The sequence below is a fragment of the Oncorhynchus mykiss genome, chromosome 17 (genome assembly GCF_057628025.1).
Source record: "Oncorhynchus mykiss isolate SJ-2025 chromosome 17, ASM5762802v1, whole genome shotgun sequence".
Lineage (NCBI taxonomy): Eukaryota > Metazoa > Chordata > Actinopteri > Salmoniformes > Salmonidae > Oncorhynchus > Oncorhynchus mykiss.
In genome coordinates, this window is record NC_143038.1 from 52,989,252 (window position 1) to 53,011,764 (window position 22,513).

At 41.8% G+C, this 22,513-nt stretch overlaps 1 protein-coding gene across 1 annotated transcript in view; it reads right to left on the reverse strand.

Moving 5' to 3' along the window:
* The window catches only part of LOC110494485 (protein FAM107B), a 52,280-nt gene extending 48,565 nt beyond the window's left edge, over nt 1-3,715 (reverse strand). The window contains exon 1 of the mRNA XM_036950542.2: nt 3,246-3,715. Within this exon, the coding sequence (XP_036806437.1) occupies nt 3,246-3,269 (24 nt within the window). The 5' untranslated portion in view covers nt 3,270-3,715. The remainder of the gene's footprint in view (nt 1-3,245) is intronic.
* Nucleotides 3,716-22,513: the final 18,798 nt, after the last annotated feature.

Consider the following 22,513-nt stretch of genomic DNA (forward strand, 5'->3'; position numbering starts at 1 on the left):
TAACTAATGGATGTTTCCTAAGTCGGTGTAGCCATCTGCCTACGATAACCTACCCTAACCTACTTTCTCACTACAGCCAGATCAATACAGATGTTAAACATACGGTGCCTCACCTCAACCATGCCCTGATTTACTCCCAAAGCTCTCAATCAGAATGGTGTGACTGTTTACATAAACTCCACAACTGATCTAATGGTACTTATGGAAAATAACATTGAGAGTAGTGAGTACATTTCAAAATAGGTTGTTAATGTTTTCTTTTGTACCCTGTGTACTCCAGTTCAATTGTGCATTGACTGTCAACTGTTTGGGGATTCAGAATACTTTCTGTTATGTTCTGTTAATTACTGATGTCCCCTTTAAGAATGGAGCACCCTTGGTCATTGTTCTATGTTATTCTGGTACTAACTTGTTTTAGTAAATGTGAAGCTCCAGTTCAATTCCTTGTATTCAGAGTCTTTCCTATTGTATACATAAGTTATAAGAGCTAAGACACTACACTTTCCTTTGTTAGACACTCTTAGCACATACACACATGTACTTAGCCATGACCCAGCACTTTAAGGACCTGTAGGCTACTAACCACCTTCTAGTCTCATCTCCCTCAAACATCTCTCTCCCTCCCTGATTTAGACAGTGTTGGTGGCCACAGACAATAGTGACTAAAGAACCTCTTTGATGAGCCAGACAGTTGAATAGAAAAGCATTCCAAATAGCTGCATGGGTCTGTTCTTATGTCTCGAAGTCTAATGAAACAGTTATGCAACAAATACCTACACACAACCTACTCTTCTGGTTGTGTAGTAGGAAATGTAACAGAGGAATGGTTGTTATTCGGCATTCTTATAGTGCTGTTATATCACATACATTACTTTGCAATTAAGTCTGAAAAGAAGATGGCAAGATTTAGGATAACTTTAGATCCTTGAGGAAACAAATCACTGATACTGTATCGTTTCTCTGCATGCCTGAGACCATAACACCAGGTACTTCACAGTAAAACTCTTTCTAAGAGGTTACCAGTATTTTTAGCCTGTCCGTTGGGTAATGTAGACAGGGATTTTCTCTGATTGCCTTAATCTGCCTCAGTGGGTCTTTGGCACAAGACGGATTTAACTCTACTTGATGTCCCAGATAGCAGTAGAGCAATCACAGTATTATCAGTGCAGACACGGAGTGCCATAACTATGCTGCTCTCTCATCATGGGTGCAGCCAAATCAAATATCCTGGTGTTACATCAATCTCTTCCCCATGGTGTTACATCCATCTCGTCCCCTCTGTGCTTAAGAGGAGTTTGTTATGGTTCCTGAGACAGTTTTATAAATCTATAGCCTATAAGAAAACCTAAGCCAGCCATCCAATGGGAGAGATGAAAAAACAATTGTTCTCATGTTACAGCTAGTTGTCTAATGAACTGTTTTCTATGACATAATATTCTATTAAATTAAAGAACCAGAAATTGTTATGAAAATGAATCAGAGCAACATTTCCTCATTGTCATTACAGCCTCCTTTAGCTGGTGTAGCGAAGCATGTGAGTATGATTCTTAACGCCTCACTTCTTACGTTGTTTATGCTTGCTACATTTAGGCCATACCACCCAAACACCCACCCATCCCAGCAACACAAGAAGAGGGGAAGCACCAGCCAAATAGTTTCCTCCTCCATTCCCCTCCGGTCTCTGTGCTAGTCGCAGTGAAAGGGAGTGTTGTTTTGTGCTGGTGGGGCTGATGGCTGGTACCGGCGCTGTTTTGTGAGGTCCAGGCCGACCGGGTATTCACATGGTGCCAAGCGGGGCCCGGAAACTGGCAGAGGGGATGAAATTACAGCCTGGTCGTGCAGTGACATTTTCACTGTTCTGAGAGCCTAGTGCTCTTTCCCTCTCTCACTCGATCACTCAGTGCTCTTTCCCTCTATCTCTCCATGCTCCCCTCCACTAATGGATGTGTGGGGCAAAAAGAGAGAGCGCATATGCCTCCTCCTCATATTTACCCATGGGGGTAATTCTGATTTGGACTTTGTAGTTGAAATGGTGGTGGTGTTGGGCAAGGTTGAGTCATTTCATTGGTGAAAATGACAAGAGATACCTGAAGATACCGTCACACTGTGTTGAGATCCGTGAATGTCATGATGGTTGTATTTCATAACATAACAGACAATGGCATGGTAAACAAAGCAATGCAAAAATATCTGCAGCAAACTGCAGTGAATCTATATCAATGAGGGTAAAGCACCTGCAGGTGTCTGATGTAGGTGATATTGTAATGTGTTCTCTTTTAACAAAATTCTTAACTTCACAGCTCATTCAAATTAACACTTGTTGACTCCAGGCTGGCTTCACCATAGCACAGACATATATATTGTATGAATCAGAGTCAGATATACTCCCATTAATCTGACTGTCATAAATTCCCCTCAGATATGACACAAGACCCCTGATGAGAAGACACATGCATGCATCCCATGCATCCCATAATGCCCTAGCAACCCTCTGGGAACCCCAGCTGTCAGCTCACATTCGGTGGCTCCATGGTGTCAACACAACCCGATCCACACCCTTAAACAGGCGTGTCCCACCCCATAGCTCAAATATTTGTGAATGCAGCAGTGTGCATACTCTGTTGGACATGATCTGCCTGATCAACAGCCAACAATGAGGTTCCCTGGATAATGAGAAACCTCTGGAGTATTTGCAGAATTTACATTCTCTATAAATGCCTTCATACCCAGCATTATGCACATTTACATTCATGCATGGCTGCGTGATGGGAAACAATGGGAAGGTCAAGGTTGGTAATCCTGCCATTCAAACCGCTAATATGACAAGTGTCAAGACAGAGTAATACAAGTTATGTTCTGTGTGAAGTTCAGCCAAGTGATTAAGTTATGTTGTTAGTCTGTAATGTCCACAGTTACCATACACTGAATATAGTATTATTGTAAACAGACACAGGTGTCTCTGTCTATTTTAAGCCAAAAGGTGTTCTTGGTTCTTTATGAGTCTTCAAATAAATCCTAAGTATTCAGCAAATTAGATAACAGCTTAGTTATAAGTTGTAGTCTAGCACAAAGGCCCACTCATGTGACTCCCCCTTATACCTAAACTACAACATCAACAGGTAAATAAATAAATATGCAAACAAACATATATATGGTTAACAAGATGTATTTGGGCAGTATAGTATGACAAATTAACAGTGTTGAACAGCAACTCCAACCTGTCTTAGAATAGGAAGCCGACTTACCTTCTTTGAATAAGATGCCCCCATACTGCTGGATGTGCTGGTCGCTCTACTCCGTATGCCTGCTCAGGTGTAGCTCCTCTAAGTCCCTCCACTCCTCTAGGCAGGGCCAGGCTCCAGGCTCTCCCTCAGCTCAGCTCTGCTCTGTCCACCCTTCCTGCATGCTCCAGGGAGGGGGCAGACGGACGGGGGCAAAGAGGAGCCTCCTAGCTCTCCCTCTGGCACCGTGACAACAACAGACAGGGGTGCTGTACTGTACTCCAGACAATACTAGTTTACAAGGTGTTCCTTAAGACTGGCTGTCCTGGCTGGTTGAGGAGGGATCCATAACTCCACAAATCAAACCTCAACTATTGCAAGGTTATGCTATGAGTCATATTGTATAAAGAGAGGGAGAGAAAGAAGGCTGGGCAGTGTGTGTGTGTGTGTGAGAGAGAGAGAGATAGGAGTGTGTGTACTGTATGTGTGTGAGTGAGGGGAAGGACTTCTGAGCATGGCCATTGTAGAAGAGCTGACCCTTTTCAGCCACCTGTTGCTGGCTGACTCCCCACTCTTAGCGGACTTAAGGACAGAAGGGGGATTATGGTAATTGGGCCTGACAGAGCAGGAAGCCAGGAAGAGAGCACACTGTGTCATGGCTGTCACTGTCACCAGTCACCACCCTGGCTACTTCCAGGAGCTGGACAGCACTGGGCTGGACGGACTATACCTAGGTGTGTGAGTGTGTGTGTGTGTGGGAGTTTCTAGCCGTTTGTTATGGTCTTTTTGTCTTCTCACCTTCTCAGGCTCTGCTAGGGCTGCATTTCATTCCATAAAGTTGCTCCATCGCTTATGCCCTTGCTTACTCCCTTGTCCCTTGTTCACTGAATGAAATACAGCCCTGGGTCCTGAGTGTCTTCCCTTTCCCTGTTTGGGAATTTGGCCACTAGAAGCAGATGCCACAGATCGGGCAAGCTTATGAAATCACAGAGGGCTAGCTCTGGAGACACAGCTAAGGCAGCCCACAGAGAGTTCAAAGGCCACCTTTGGTTTGGTTCACTCCTACTGTACACACAATGTCTTTGTTCTTGTTCTCATTCCCTCGCTCCATCTTACTTGTGTTCCTAAGTTTACATGTAGCTCTGAAACTTTAACTCCCAACTTTGCTTCTACCATTTGCTTAACAGCCTCTAGGGTAAGACAGGTGGAGAAAGAGAAGTCCCTTTGTACATTATCTATCAAGGGTTATAGATGATGTACAATCAATAGATTTATTCTACACAAGTATTCTAAAATCATACATCAATTCTAAAAGGATAAATAAACTGATAGAGTTGAAGTAAACTAGAACTAGACATCAACAAGTAATATTTTACATATCAAATAATGAGGACAGCTCTGTAAAGGAACTCTTCCGCGCAACCATCCTATTCCTTCCTCTCTGCTCCTCCTCGGGATGCAGCCTCCCACATCCACTACACCTGGCTAGCCATCATACACATTTGTCTCAACATTGTTCTTCACAACCTATATGGAGGATGTACACCAACGAACAAGAAAATGTATGATTAACTGACACAAAATGCATATAATTAACTTTTTTTCAACTTTATAACCTTGAAATGAAAAGTACGTTCTTACTGTACCTTCTCAAAGGGGCTCTGTCCATTCATATCACCTGCTCCGACAAAGCCATCTCTGGTCTCCAGTGACATCACCCCAGTGTTCCCCAGACTGACAAACGTCTCCTTGATCGCATCAGTCATCCTGAGAGACGGCATCAAACAGTTTTAGATTTTTTCTAATTGGGTTGTTAATGGGATGCTGGTCAGAAAAGTCCTTTTAGTCTTTCCCGATCCAGAGTTGGAGATACTGTGAAGGGTTGGGATCAATTTCATATCAATTAAGTCAATTCAGCTTACTTTGTCGCTGGATCATCTGAGGCCACCAGAACAATTATTTGGAGTTAATTCTCTCTCAGGAAACACCAACGAGTCGTCACCTAAATGCAGGAAGCATTTTTATATGCATGGTTTTACAGTGCACTATTTATCGGGTACCTACGAATTCCAATGTAAAATGTTAATTACCTAAAGCTTATTTCTTTAGGATGCACCAAAATAGTACCAGGAAGTAACATTGTATTTTTTTATTATGTTGAATTCCTGTTTATATGCAGAGACCAGAGGCACTTACTTTCAGAATATATGTTTACGGAATCAATATTTTCAATCTCCCCACTTTCACCTTGAAAGAAACAAACAATTTGAATTAACTTACTGAAAAACTATTCAAAAGTTGTCAAAGTGCCTTTAAGTGTCTTTAAAGTGTATGCCTTTTCTATTACACAGAAGGGCTTCTATAATGAAACTCACCATTCACAAGGACAATATTCAGCTCAACCATGATGTTGTTGTAAACGCTACTCGTGCTGCTAAAATGAATAAAATGTGTCACATTGCGCTATTACACACTGTTTCAAACTGTACAGTATACATTTCCAGACTGTGTCCCAATACTTTGGAATACTGTAGTATTCTTTCCCTGTGCTGCTCCCTTACGGAATGGGTGAGTGGCCTTGACCTTGAACTATTTTTGATTGTTTCATTAATTTTTTGATTAGAAGTCATGCAGAATGAGAGGCAAGAAAAGTCAGCTAGTTAAGACTGTTAGCCTCTTATACACATTTAGACTTTCTATTCAATTGTAGTAATCTCTGCTATCTCAGTGCAACAGACTGGGCAACCATGTCACATAGTGAGTTTCTACTGCCATCTGTAGGCTGTGTGCTCAATTCAGCTCTTTCACAGACACTGCAGTTAAATTGTGACTCCTTTCAGGAAACTAGGCGTATGTCGCACGTCACTACTTCACAAGAGTGGCATTTGAACATAAATATTATTTTTTATTTTTTTTTCTGGCAGAAATGCCTTCTGGAACATGTGAACTTTCAAGTGCCTTAATAACAAACTTGTGTTTCATCCATAAAGACAAAGAAAGGCCGGAACCTTCCCGCTAGCCTTGATTGGCTGTGATAATGGATGGCCTGGACATGACGGGAGATGAGTTTGGATTGGTCTGCCATGTAGCATGCTTCTGTCTATAATGTGAGCTAATCAGTATGTGTTGACAGTCCTTTCTACCGCGCCGTTTTTGAAAGATATAACATTAGCCATTGAGAACTACAAACTTTTTGCTATTTTTTTCTCAACAACATTGATGCTCTGATTTAGCAGGCACTATCATCATCTAATAATAAACAAACATTTTATAAAATATACACTGCTCAAAAAAATAAAGGGAACACTAAAATAACACATCCTAGATCTGAATTAATGAAATATTCTTTCTTAACATAGTTGAATGTGCTGCCAACAAAATCACACAAATTATCAATGGAAATCAAATTTATCAAACCATGGAGGTCTGGATTTGGAGTCACACTCAAAATTAAAGTGGAAAACCACACTACAGGCTGATCCAACTTTGATGTAATGTCCTTAAAACAAGTCAAAATGAGGCTCCGTAGTGTGTGTGGCCTCCACGTGCCTGTATGACCTCCCTACAATGCCTAAGCATGCTCCTGATGAGGTGGCAGATGGTCTCCTGAGGGATCTCCTCGCAGACCTGGACTAAAGCATCTCCTGGACAGTCTGTGGTGCAACGTGGCGTTGGTGGTTGGAGCGAGACATGATGTCCCAGATGTGCTCAATTGGATTCAGGTCTGGGGAACGGGCGGTCCATAGCATCAATGCCTTCCTCTTGCAGGAACTGCTGACACACTCCAGCCACATGAGGTCTAGCATTGTCTTGCATTAGGAGGAACCCAGGGCCAACCGCACCAGCATATGGTCTCGCAAGGGGTCTGAGGATCTCATCACGGTACCTAATGGCAGTCAGGCTACCTCTGGTGAGCACATGAAGGGCTGTGCGGCCCCCCAAAGAAATGCCACCCCACACCATGACTGACCCACCGCCAAACCGGTCATGCTGGAGGATGTTGCAGGCAGCAGAACGTTCTCCACAGCATCTCCAGACTCTGTCATGCCTGTCACATGTGCTCAGTGTGAACCTGCTTTCATCTGTGAAGAGCACAGGGCGCCAGTGGGGAATTTGCCAATCTTGGTGTTCTCTGGCAAATGCCAAACGTCCTGCACGGTGTTGGGCTGTAAGCCCAACCCCCACCTGTGGACGTCGGGCCCTCATACCACCCTCATGGAGTCTGTTTCTGACCGTTTGAGCAGACACATGCAGATTTTTGTCCTGCTGGAGGTCATTTTGCAGGGCTCTGGCAGTGCTCCTCCTGCTCCTCCTTGCACAAAGGCGGAGGTAGCGGTCCTGCTGCTGGGTTGTTGCCCTCCTACGCCTCCTTCACATCTCCTGATGTACTGGCCTGTCTCCTGGTAGTGCCTCCATGCTCTGGACACTACGCTGACAGACACAGCAAACCTTCTTGCCACAGCTCGCATTGATGTGCCATCCTGGATGAGCTGCACTACCTGAGCCACTTGTGTGGGTTGTAGACTCCGTCTCATGCTACCACTAGAGTGAAAGCACCGCCAGCATTCAAAAGTGACCAAAACATCAGCCAGAAAGCATAGGAACTGAGAAGTGGTCTGTGGTCACCACCTGCAGAACCACTCCTTTATTGGGGGTGTCTTGCTAATTGCCTATAATTTCCACCTGTTGCCTATTCCATTTGCACAACAGCATGTGAAATTTATTGTCATTCAGTGTTGCTTCCTAAGTGGACAGTTTGATTTCACAGAAGTGTGATTGACTTGGAGTTACATTGTGTTGTTTAAGTGTTCCCTTTATTTTTTTTGAGCAGTGTGAATATATATATATATATATATATATATATATATATATATATATTGCTACTATGCAAGTAACCACTTCACTGTACCGTTTACACCTTCTGTATCCTGTGCATGTCACAAATAAACATTGATTTTTATTTGATATAGGGTGTGTGGTCCCTTTTTCAAAATATTTGCCTGACTTACGTGCCCAAAGTAAACTGCCTGTTACTTAGGCCCAAAAGCCAAGATATGCATATAATTGGTACCATTGGATAGAAAACACTTTGAAGTTTGTAGAAATGTTAAAATAATGTATGATACTATAACACAATTGATATGGTAGCCCAAAATCCAAATAAAAACCAACCACAATTTTTTGGGAGATCCCATGCTCTTTCAATGGAAAGCTATGCAATTCCAGCTCCCTGATTGCAATTCACATGGCTTCCACTAGATGTCAATAGTCTTTGTTCAAGGTTTCAGGCTTGTTTCTTCCAAAATGAGGAAGAATTTTCAGTTTGCGACGAAGAGGACGCGCACTTGCTAATTTTACTTTTCTATAGAACATACTTCTTTCTGTATGAAATATTATAGTTTAATTACACTTTACTTTTGAGTATTAAATAGAAATGTAGTTTTACTTGTTTTAATAAAGTTTAGCGGTAGCTTTTTGGATTCCTTTGTCTGCATGTTGAACGAGTGGATTACTGAAATCGATGGCGTCAACCTAAAAAAGAAGGATTTGATCTAACAAAACGACCATGCATATTGTAGATGGGACCCTTGGGATTGCAAACAGAGGAAGATTTTCAAAAAGTAAGTGATTATTTAATCGCTGTTTGTGATTTTATGAAGCCTGTGCTGGTTGAAAAATATGTTGTGGTGCGCCGTCCTCAAACAATCACATGGTATGCTTTCCCTGTAAAAGCTATTGTAAATCGGACAATGCAGTTAGATTAACAATAATTTAAGCTTTTAAGCGATATAAGATACTTGTATGTTCATAAATGTTTAATATTATGATTTTTTTATTTGAATTGCGCACCCTCGAAATTCACCGGATGTTGTTGACTGGTGTTCCGCTGACGGGACGCCTAGCCCTAAGAAAATCGAGGCAGTCACTCACAATTGACATGTGTGCTCAGTTCCAAAATGACCTGTTCTCAGTAACTCACGTCTTGCCATCGAAGCAGCCCACACTTCTTACAAGAAAGGCAAAGTGAGCTGGTGTGCATTCACTTTGAATAGCACACTGGGTTCACGGTTGTTCAAATCACATTTTATCTGTCACATACCCTGAATACAACAGGTGTAGACTTTTCGTTGTAATGCTTACTTACGAGCCCTTTCCCAACAATGCAGAGTTAAAAAGTAAGAAAAGACTAGCAAATAAGAAAAAAGGAAATAAACTAAGCAAAAAAAGAAACGTCCCTTTTTCAGGACTCTGTCTTTCAAAGATCATTTGTAAAAATCCAAATAACTTCACAGATCTTCATTGTAAAGCGTTTAAACACTGTTTCCCATGCTTGTTCAATGAACCATAATCAATTAATGAACATGCTCCTGTGGAACGGTCGTTAAGACACTAACAGCTTACAGCCATACTGCTCGTTCTGTGCGTGACTTCCTGCAAGACAGGAATGTCAGTGTTCTGCCATGGCCAGCGAAGAGCCCGTATCTCAATCCCATTGAGCACGTCTGGAACCTGTTGGATCGGAGGGTGAGGGCCTGTAACGCATTCCCCCAAAAAATGTCTGGGAACTTGCCGGTGCCTTTGTGGAAGAGTGTGGTAACATCTCACAGCAAGAACTGGCAAATTTGGTGCAGTCCATGAGGAGGAGATACACTGCAGTACTTAATTCAGCTGGTGGCCACACCAGACACTGACTGTTACTTTTGATTTTGAACCCCCCCCCCCCCCCCTTTGTTCAGGGACACATGATTCCATTTCTGTTAGTCACATGTCTATGGAACTTGTTCAGTTTGTTTAAGTTGTTGAATCTTGTTTTGTTCATACAAATATTTACACGTAAAGTTTGCTGAAAATAAACACAGTGAGAGGACATTTCTTTTTTTGCTGAGTTTAGTAACACAGTAAAATAACAACAACAACGAGGCTACAGAAAAGGAGTACTGGTACCGAGTCAATGTGCAGGGGTATGGTAATTGAGGTAATATGTACAGCACCAGTCAAAAGTCTGAACACACCTTCTCATTTCAGGGTTTTTCTTTATTTTTAATATTTTCCACTTTGTAGAATAATAGTGAAGACATCAAACTATGAAATAAAACATATTGAATAATTACATTTTATTTCACCTTTATTTAACCAGGTAGACCAGTTGAGAACAAGTTCTCATTTACAACTGCGACCTGGCCAAGATAAAGCAAAGAAATGCGACAAAAACAACACAGAGTTACACATGGGATAAACAAACGTACAGTCAATAACACAACAGAAAATATCTATATACTGTGTGTGCAAATGTAGTAAGATTAGGGAGGTAAGGCAATAAATAAACATATGATGATGTGCAAGTAGAGATACTGGGGTGCAAAAGAGCAAAAATAAATAACAATATGGGGATGAGGTAGTTGTGTGGGCTATTTACAGATGGGCTGTGTACAGGTGCAATGATCGGTAAACTGCTCTGACAGCTGATGCTTAAAGTTAGTGAGGGAGATATAAGTCTCCAGCTTCAGTGATTTTTGCAATTCGTTCCAGTCATTGGCAGCAGAGAACTGGAAGGAAAGGCGGTCAAAAGAGGAGTTGGCTTTGGGGATGACCAGTTGTCGGAAGTTTACATACACTTAGGTTGGAGTCATCACAAATTCCTTGTTAACAAACTATAGTTTTGGCAAGTCGGTTAGGACATCTACTTTGTGCATACACACGTAATTTTTTTCAACAATTGTTAACAGACAGATTATTTAACTTATCATTCACTGTATCACAATTCCAGTGGGTCAGAAGTTTACATACATTAAGTTGACAGTGCCTTTAAACTGCTTGGAAAATTTCAAAAAATGATGTCATGGCTTGAGAAGCTTCTGATAGGCTAAGTCTGGTTCATCATTGGGAGCAATTTCCAAATGCCTGAAGGTTCCACGTTCATCTATACAAACAATAGAAGGCAAGTATAAACACCATAGGACCACTTAGCCGTCATACCGCTCAGGAAGGAGACGCGTTCTGTCTCCTAGAGATTAACGTACTTTGGTGCGAAAAGGGCAAATCAACAAAAATAGAACTGGGGGAGGCTTGCAAGCCGAAGAACACCATCCTAACTGTGAAGCATGGGGGTGACAGCATCAAGTTGTGGGGGTGCTTTGCTGCAGGAGGGACTGGTGCACTTCACAAAATAGATGACATCATGAGGGAGGAAAATTACGTGGATATATTGAAGCAACATCTCAAGACATCAGTCAGGAAGTTAAAGCTGGGTCGCAAATGGGTCTTCCAAATGGACAATGACCCCAAGCATAATTCCAAAGTTGTGGCAAAATGGCAACAAAGTGGCCATATCGCAAAGCCCTGACCTCAATCCCATAGAACATTTGTGGGCAGAACTGAAAAAGCGTGTGCGAGCAAGGAGGCCTATAAACCTCAGTTACATCAGATCTGTCAGGAGGAATGGGCCAAAATTCACCCAACTTATTGTGGGAAGCTTGTGGAAGGCTACCCAAAACGTTTGACCCAAGTTAAAAAATTTAAAGGCAATGCTACCAAGTACTAATTGAGTGTATGTAAACTTCTGACCCACTGGGAATGTGATGAAATACAAAAAATGATGAAATAAATCATTCTCTACTAGTATTCTGACATTTCACATTCTGAAAATAAAGTGGTGATCCTAACTTACCTAAGACAGGTAATTTTTACAAGGATTAAATGTCAGGAATTGTGAAATACTGAGTTTAAATGTATTTGTCTAAGTTGTATGTCAACTTCCGACTTCAGCTGTATCTGCTTGAGCTCGTGCTTCTGGTGGGTGTTGCTATGGTGACCAGTGAGCTGAGATAAGGCGGGGCTTTACCTAGCAAAGATTTATAGATTACCTGGAGACAGTGGGTTTGGTGATGAATATAAAGGGTCAGCCAACGAGAGCAAACAGGTCACAGTGGTGGGACTTTGTTGACAAAATGGATGACACGTTGATAGACTACATCCAATTTGCTGAGTAGAGTGTTGGAGGCAATATTTAAATGACATCACCGAAGTCAAGAATCGATAGGATAGTCAGTTTTACGAGGGTTTAGCAGTGTAAGTGAAAGAGGCTTTGTTGCGAAATAGGAGGCCGATTCTAGATTTAATTTTGGATTGGAGAGTTTACAGTCTAACCAGACACCTAGAATACGTGGACAACTACAAATACCTAAGTCACAACCGTCCAGAGTAGTGAAGCTAGTCAGCCGCGAGTGCGAGCAGGAAACGGTTGAAGAGCATGCATTTAGTTTTACTTGCAATTAAGAGCAGGTGGAGGCCACGGAAGGAGTGTTGAATGGCATTGAAGATCATCTGGAGGTTTGTTAACATGGTGTCCAAAGAAGGGCCAGATGTATACAGAATGATGTCGTCTGCATAGAGATGGATCAGAGAATCACCAGCAGCAAGAGCGACATCATTGATATATACAGAAAAGAGTCGGCCCGAGTATTGAACCCTGTGGCACCCCCATAAAGACTGCCAGAGGTCCGGACAACAGGCCCTCCGATTTGACACACTGAACTCTGAGAAGTAGTTGGTGAATCAGGCGAGGCAGTCATTTGAGAAACCAAGGCTGTTGAGTCTGCCGATAAGAATGAGGTGATTGACAGAGTCGAAAGCCTCGGCCAGGTCAATGAAGACAGCTGCACAGGACTGTCTTTTATCGATGGCGGTTTTGATATTGTTTAGGACCCTGAGCATGGCTGAGGTGCACCCATGACAAGCTCGGAAACCAGATTTCATAGCGGAGAAGGTATTGTGGGATTCGAAATGGTCAGTGATGTTTGTTAACTTGGCCTAAGAAGACTTTAGAAAGGCAGGGAAGGATAGATATAGGTCTGTAAGAGTTTGAGTCTAGAGTGTCTCCCCCTTTGAAGAGGGGGATGACCACTGCAGCTTTCCAATCTTTCGGGATCTCAGACGACACAAAAGAGAGGTTGAATAGGCTAGTAATAGGGGTTGCAACAATTGCGGCAGATCATTTTAGAAAGAGAGGGCCCAGATTGTCTAGCCCAGCTGATTTTATAGGGGCCAAGATTTTTCAGCTCTTTCAGAACATCAGCTATCTGGATTTGGGTGAAGGAGAAGTGGGGCAGGCTTGGGCAAGTTGCTATGGGTGGTGCTGAGCCTTAGGCCGGGGTAGGGGTAGCCAGGAGGAAAGCATGGCCAGCCGTAGAAAAATGCTTATTGAAATTATCGTAGATTTTTTGGTGGTGACAGTGTTTCCTAGCCTCAGTGCAGTGTGCAGCTGGGAGGAGGTGCTCTTATTCTCCATGGAATTTAGTGTCCCAAAACCTTTGGGAGTTTGTGCTACAGGAGTTAAATTTCTTTTTGAAAAAGCTAGCCTTTGCTTTCCTAACTGACTGTGTATATTGGTTCTTAATAACTTCCCTGAAAAGCTGCATATTGCGGGGGCTGTTCGATGCTAATGCAGTACGCCACACGATGTTTTTGTGCTGGTCAAGGGCAGTCAAGTCTGGAGTGAACCAAGGGCTTCATTTTTTGAATAGGGCATGCTTATTTAAGATTTTGAGAGAAGCACTTTTAAATAATAACTAGGCATCCTCTACTGACGGGATGAGATCGATATCCTTCCAGGATACCCGGGCCAGGTTGATTAGAAATGCCTGCTCACTGAAGTGTTTTAGAGAGTGTTTGACATTGATGAGGGGTGGTCTTTTGACCACGGACCAATTACGGACGCAGGCAATGAGGCAGTGATTGCTGAGATCCTGGTTGAAGACAGCAGAAGTGTATTTAGAGGGCAGGTTGTTCAGGATGATATCTATGAGGATGCCCATGTCTACGGATTTAGGGTTGTACCTGGTAGGCTCCTTGATAATTTGTGTGAGATTGAGGGCATCTAGCTTAGATTGTAGGACTGCCGGGTTGTTAAGCATATCCCAGTTTAGGTCACCTAACAGTACAAACTCTGAAGATAAATGGGGGGCAATCAATTCACATATGGTGTCCAGGGCACAGCCGGGGGCTGAGGGGGGTCTATAACGAGCGGCAACAGTGAGAGACTTATTTCTGGAAAGGTGGATTTTTAAAAGTAGAAGCTCAAACTGTTTGGACACAGACCTGGATAGCATGGCAGAACTCTGCAGACTATCTCTGCAGTAGATTGCAACTTTGCCCCCTTTGGCAGCTCTATCTTGGCGGAAAATTTTGTAGTTGGGGATGGAAATTTCAGATTTTTTCGGGGTGGAATTCCTAAGCCAGGATTTAGACACGGCTTGGACATCAGGGTTGGCGGGGTGTGCTAAAGCAGTGAATAAAACAAACTTAGGGAGGAGGCTTCTGATGTTAAAAACCTCTTGGAACTACCCATCCCGGATCCGGGAGAATTGTCATCAACTACACTAATTAGCACAGCGCAACGGACAAATAATCTTACTAGAAAATATTAATATTCATGAAATCACAAGTGAAATATAGCGAAACACAGCTTAGCCTTGTGTTAATCACCCTGTCGTCTCAGATTTTGATCTTCAGATGTTTTCACTGACGAGACTCCCAGTTAGGCAGCAAATGTTCCTTTTGTTCCATAAAGATTATTTTTATACCCAAAATACCTCTGTTTGTTTGTCAAGTTATGTTGAGAAATCCACCGGAAATAGCGGTCACGACAACGACGAAAAAATGTCCAAATTATATCCATAATATCGACAGAAACATGGCAACGTTTTTTATAATCAATCCTCAAGGTGTTTTTCAAATATCTATTCAATAATATATCAACCGGGACAATTGGCTTTTCAGTAGGACCGAGAGGAAAAATGGCTACCTCTGTCTTTTACGCAATAATCACTCTGAGAGCCCTCAGCTGGCCCCTGACGCAATGTAGTCGTTTACGCTCATTCTTCCAAATAAAGGCCTGAAACTACGTCTAAAGGCTGTAGACACCTCAGGGAAGCCAATCTGGTTGATATCCCTTTCAATGGCCAATAGGGATGCATAGGAACACAACGGTTTCAAAATACGAGTCACTTCCTGATTGGATTTTTCTTAGGCTTTCGCCTGCAATATCAGTTATGTTATACTCACAGACAATATTTTTTACAGTTTTGAAAACTTTAGTGTTTTCTATCCTAAGCTGTCAATTACAGTGGGGCAAAAAAGTATTTAGTCAGCCACCAATTGTGCAAGTTCTCCCACTTAAAAAAATGAGAGGCGTGTAATTTTCCTCATAGGTACACTTCAACTATGACAGAGAAAATGAGAAAAAAAATTCCAATAAAATTACATTTTAGGATTTTTAATGAATTTATTTGCAAATTATGGTGGAAAATAAGTAAGGGTATAGTAGTAAGGGTTTGGTAGGATGTGTGTGTACAGTGGAGGTAAACCTAGGCGTTGAGTGACGATGAGAGGTTTCGTCTCTGGAGGCACCAGTTGAGGTCTCCACATGTGTGTGGGGTGGGACAAAAGAGCTATCTAAGGCATGTTGTGTGGGTCTGAGGGCTCTAAAGTGAATTAAAACAATAAGAACTAGCCGAGACAGCAGTCGACAAGGCGTATTGACATTAGAGAGGCATTAAGCAATCACAGGTGTTGATCAGGAGAGCTAAAACAACAATGGGTAAATGGCGATGAATTGGCAAAGCGGTACACTCAGGTACACTCAGGGCCTGAGTTCAAGGCTGGGGCTGACAGATAAACAAAATGAGGTACCATGTTATTGAAACAGTCCGGGAGGCATCAGCTGTGCAGCTGAGTGATCATAGGGTTCAATGAACAGCAATAGGTGAGTCAGGGGGCCGTTCAGTAGTCACTACTACGCTATGCGAGCGGGGGACATGGCATTCAGAAAGCTAGCGGGCCGGGGCTAACAGATTGTTCTTCGGCGACATCGTAACGGAATAGTCTTGTGAGACCACATCGGGCGATTACGTCGGCAGACTGCGGGGCTCCGTCTCGCCAATAAAGGGTCCAGGCCAATTGGCAAAAGAGGTATTGTAGCCCTAGAATTAGCTGGTATATGGGCCTAGCTCGAGGCTAGCTCAAGGCTAACTGGTGCTTGCTTTGGGACAGAGGTGTTAGCTAACAGTAGCCACTCGTTTGCAACTAGCTAGCTGCGATGATCCAGTGTAGTGATCCAGAGCGGCAAGAATCCGGTGATGTGGTAGAGAGAAGCAGTCCGATATGCTCAGGGTTGATATCGCGCTGTGCAGACTGGCAGGTATTGTCCGGGCTAAGGCTGGCTGGTGTCCGAGCTAAAGGTGAAGACCGTTAGCCGTGTCTAACAAAGACTAGTAGCTAGTTAGCTGGCTAGCTCCTGGTGGAGGCTCCGGTTATAAGGAATAAAAATAGCAGATCCATACCACATTGGGTGAGGCGGGTTGCAGGAAAGTATATTTAGTTCGTAGATAGAAAGTGAGATTAAAATATATACAACTAAAATATATAAAACTGGCTATTTACACAGGATAAGACAAAGACAAACACACGTCTGACTGCTGCACCATCTTGGAAAACAGCTTCATGGGGTATTTACCTGGAATGCATTTCAATTAACAGGTGTTCCCTGTTAAAAGTTAATTTGTGAAATGTATTTCCTTCATAATGCATTTCAGCCAATCAGTTGTGTTGTGACAAGGTAGGGGTGGTATACAGAAGATAGCCCTATTTGGTAAAAGGCAAAGTCCATATTATAGCAAGAACAACTCAAATATGCAAAGAGAAACAACAATCCATTATTACTTTAAGACATGAAGGTCGGTCAATCCGGAAATTTCAAGAACTTTGAAAGTTTCTTCAAGTGCAGTCGCAAAATCCATCAAGCACTATGATGAAACTGGCTCCCATGAGGACCTCCACAGGAAAGGAAGACCCAGAGTTACCTCTGCTGCAGAGGATAATTTCATTATAGTTAACTGCACCTCAGATTGCAGCCCAAGTAAATGCTTCACAGAGTTCAAGTAATATCAACTGTACAGAGGAGATTGCGTGAATCAGGCCTTCATGGTCGAATTGCTGCAAAGAAACCACTACTAAAGGACACCAATAAGAAGAAGAGACTTGCTTGGACCAAAAAACATACGCAATGGAAATCAGACAGGTGGAAATATGTCCTTTGGACTGATGAGCCCAAATTGTTGATTTTTGGTTCCAACCACTGTGTCTTTGTGAGACGCAGAGTAGAGGAACGGATGATCTCCGCATGTGTGGTTCCCACCGTGAAGCATGGAGGAGGTGGTGTGGTGGTATGGGGGTGCTTTGCTGGTGATGATATCTATGATTTATTTAGAATTCAAGGCACACTTAACCAGCATGGCTTCTGCAGCGATACACCATCCCATATGGTTTGCGCTTAGTGGGACAATAATTTGTTTTTCAACAGGACAATGACCCAGGTTGAGTAAGGGCTATTTGACCAAGAAGGAGAGTGATGGAGTGCTGCATTAGATGACCTGGCCTCCACAATCACCCGACCTCAACCCAATTGTGATGGTTTGGGATGAGTTGGACCGCAGAGTAAAGGAAAAGCATACGTGCTCAGCATACGTGGGAACTCCTTCAAGACTGTTGGAAAAGCATTCCAGGTGAAGCTGGTTGAGAGAATGCCAAGAGTGTGCAAAGCTGTCATCAAGGCAAAGGGTGGCAACTGAAGAATCTAAAGTAAAAAATGTATTTTGATTTGTTTAACACTTTTTTGGTTAATACATGATTCCATGTGTTATTTCATAATGTTGATGTATTCACTATTATTCTACAACGATGTAGAAAATAGTAAAAACAAAGATAACCCTTTGAATGAGTAGGTGTGTCCAAACTTTTGACTGTACATGTAGGTATGGGTAAAAAAATCTGGATAAATAAAAAACAGAGGAGCAGCAATGTGTGTGTCTGTGTGGCGTCTATATGCATGTGTGTATTTTTTGTTGTTGTGTGTGTTGGAGTGTCAGTGTAGTATGTGTGAGTGTCTGGGTAGAATCTAGTGAGTGTGTTTTGAGCCACTGCAAGAATGTCAGTGCAAAAAATGTATGATAAAAAAGGGGGTCAATGCAAATAGTCTGGTTAGCCATTTGATTAACTGTTCAGCAGTCTTATGGCTTGGATGTAGAATCTGTTGAGAAGCCTTTTGGTCCCAGACTTGGCTCTCCGGTAGTGTTTGCCGTGTGGTTGCAGAGAGAACAGTCTATGACTTGGATGGATGGAGTCTTTGACCATTTTCTATGGCCTTCCTCTGACACCCCCTGGTTTTGAGGTCCTGGATGGCAGGGAGCTCGGCCCCAGTGATTTACTGGGCCATACGCACTACCCTCCGCTGCGCATTGCGGTCGGATGCCAAGCAGTTGCCATACCAAGCGATGATGCAGCCTGTCAAAATGCTCACAATGGTGGAACTGTATAACTTTTTGAGGATTTAAGGACCCATGCCATATCTTTTCAGTCTCCTGAGGGGGAATAGGCATTGTCATGCCCTCTTCACGACTGTCTTGGTGTGTTTGGACCATGAGAGGTCCTTAGTGACCACCGGGGAACATGAAGCTTTCGGCCCGCTCCACTCTAGCCCCATCGATGTGAATGGGGGAATGCTTGGCCCTCCATTTCTTGTAGTCTACCATCAGCTCCTTTGTCTTGCTGTTCAACTTGGTCTGGTAATTGAGATGGAAAATAATGTATTAATAACAATTATGGGCTTATTAAATATGAAACATGTTATTTTAACATGCAATGCCATTAATGTCTAAGCTATAGGCGGAAGCTTTTTAACTGGGTAGCCTTGCCATACATGTTTAGACTTTTCCTGAATCTACCGGTAAGAAGACATTAGACTATTTTCCCCACAGACACAACAGTAATGTGCCGTTATGAGACTCAAATGTTTTTTCATGTCACCCTGAAGTATTGATGTACAGTGGGGTCAATTTATTGACACCCTTGATAAAGATGAGCAATAATGACTGTATAAAATCCTTTTTTTTAACCATTTAGTATATTATTTTATACTAATACAATTATTCAGAGAAAGAGATTTTGTTGAACAAGTAATTGTTTTCTCAAAAAGGTAGGGGTCAACATTACTGACACAACTAAAGATTGTTATAAATAAAATAGTCAGAAGTGTAGTATTTGGTGTGATATTCCAAGCACGCAATGACTGCATAAAGCTTGTGACTCTAAAAACTTGTTGGATGCATTTGCAGGTTGTTTTTCAGATAATTTTTCAGATTATAAATAAAGCAATGATTATGAGTTTAGGTGAATTTCAAATGTGAGGGAATTACTGTGCTCATTAGTGACAGATTAGGACATCTGCTTTAAACATTGCCGTTACATTCATTTAATTGTTTAATTAAATGTTAATTAAATAAAAAATTATTGCTGTGATTAATGTGAGTGAGTTACCTTCAACGATGGGAGAGCATCAAAGCACTGAGTAGATTGACAAGAAAGAGGATGCATTTATTAATGGTTGTGCTATAAACCCCACTGTGTCCCTGAAGGTATGATGATAGGTTGCATTACTGGAAAACCAGTGAAAAAGGGTCAATAATGGACAACTTAAAGCAACAGTCTCAAATTTAATTAACTATTTGAATCATTAACTAAAAGTGAAATTGTTCCGGTATGTCATTAGAAGGTTTGTGAATCTCATCATTCTAATTTCTTTCCGAACATGTCTGGTTAATCAAATTCATTAGTGTCTGTATTGTAGGTGTCATACTTACTTGCGTTTGATTGAGTTTGTTCACTCTTCAATAAACCTAAACATTTTTAATTGTAGAGCAGACAAGAAGAAAAATATTGTTGACCATGCTATGTTCCTCGAAGTTTGCATTTGCAACTAAAATGAGTCTAACAAAATAATCCTGTACCCAAAAACTTTGGAATGGCTTTGGTCTTTGGCTGTACCATGGAGGGCTTGGACCAGATGAAGCACAGAAAAAGGAGTGTGGCCAGCAGCACCCTAACATACACAGCTTCTGTCAACACTGGGAGACATCAGGAATGATGAAACAATATCTGGCTGCATGTCAGGGGTTAAAATGGAATTTTGTTGATGGTAGACAAATTCTAGGCATTCAATGCAGAATCCTTATATGTGGAGTAAAACTCTGTTCCATTCACCCTGTCTGTTGAATGGCTAAATACATTATGTACAGGTACATTATGTACAGCCATTTACCACAGACATTAGTAATGGTGCATCTCACCTTTTAACCTCATCTCGACTGTTTGGTCACGTGAGAATGTTCTGTTCTGACTGAGGGATTGAATGAACACAAGGATGAATGTACGATAGATAGATAAACTACAGGCTGCCAAAATATGCCCTAACTTCTTTAACACACCAGAGAATACCACATTTCTGAAACTGCCCTCTTAAACTGCCATCATGCACAGCCTAATCCTAATCATAGTTAATAGAGCTCTGCAGCAATTCATGAATGTAAGTTTCCCGTATGCCGTATAGTAACTCTCATTACTTTGCTTATCAATTACACAGCTGTACAGTAAGTGATTGGATTGTAATGCAACGATTTAATTTTAGACAACTGGACAAAGGCTTATTTACCTGGCCAGAGGAGATGGTTATCCAGTGCAGTCTGCCTGAAACTGAAGCCTTATCCACAGTCCTGTCGTGTCTTTACTATCATTAAACTGAAGATGTATAGTTTTATCAAAGATTCTCTGTAATTAGTATTACGTGATTAAACTGATTAATAATGTAACTGTAATTAACTAGGAAGTCGGGGCACCAAGGAAAATATTCAGATTACAAAGTTATAATTTTCTAATAACTTTACAGATATTTTATATCTGATCAATTAGTCTTCAAATTAATTAATTATTATTTCATTCCAAACATCGTAAATTGTTAGTTATCTGCACAAACCCAGTCTTCACTTTGAGTCATCCATATATCAATTGTCTTAAATAATTTATTTACTAACTAAGTAATTCACAGAAATGCATAAACACAGAAATGCATAAACAAACAGTAGATAGTTACAAGGAAATGATAACGGAGTTTCCCTAGTGGGATAAATCGGTATCAAGGCTTGGTGGACAAAAAGGGAAGTGGGGGTTAGCTGAGAAGTCACTACAGAGTTAATAATTCTAACAATTGAAATGCTAATCCTTTGCACATGAACGCTCACTCATTCGAGAACAACTGCAATCAATATATATATTTATGCTCAGTGTGTCGTCTTGATCGCTGTTGAAAAGTCTGTTTCTTTTGTAGAATGTCCGTCCTCTCTCTCTCTGTCGTGGTTAGGATGGTTTGTTCAAAGTGACATTCTTTCATTTCGTTATAGAATGGATGTTTCGGCGGTTGTCGTTCTTCGCGTTCAATGATACCGAATTCCTAGCTGCAGACTAGTAATTAATATGAAAGACTTGTTCTTATTCTGTCGGTATCGATAGTCTAAGAGTTTAACCATGTGGTATGGTTAAAAGATTCAGCAATGGTCTGCAATCTTTGTCCCCTCGTAATGGAGAAAAACATGGTCTACTGAGAACTTCTCAAAGTTGGGGTTTTATTCAGAATTGCAGAAAAGGGGCTGTCCCAGGATGCCTGACCCTAACTGGGCTCATGTCCTCTGATTTAGTTAAACTCAAAAGGGAATTGGAGTTTCCTTCATTAAACAGTCCAAAATCACAAACAGTATCATACTCACTCATTCATCTTATACAACAATTAGATGTAAACCTCATATCTGAGGCTATTATATAAACAGCGTTATGGTAATGTGGCCGCACCATCTCCCATAAGCCTCACCAAAATGTAACAAACGGACCAGTTCGTAGCTGGATTCTTCACTGATCTTTTTTACCTTCTCGGAAACATAAATGTTGTTCGGACCTCAAGTTCTGTGAGGTGGAAGAAATTCCTTTGTTCTCTATGAAAATTCACTCTGTCGTTATACTGTGTGGCCATGAGGCAGCGTCTTCCCTAGGAATTTACGACCTCTATGACCACAGCAGCCTAGTTGAAGGAGGCAGGGAGAGGGGGATGGGGCTTGCTGTACCCAAAGAGGGCAACGTCATGACAGTCCTATCCAAGCTCAACTAGGTTAAGTGAAACAGGATGTATACTACTGTACCCACATGCCACTCCTCAATAACAGAGTGTCAGCTAAGCAATGTCCACAACTCATACTGCCCGAAAGGACTTTTGATGGAGATATGGCAGTTGTTGTTTCACTAAGAGTTTATGCATATTAAGAGAGTTGCTTCAACTCCATTCATAGCTTCCCCGAGACCGTCTTTGAATATACTACCTCTAGAGGTGTGATACTGCTACCTGTTGAACTTGTACT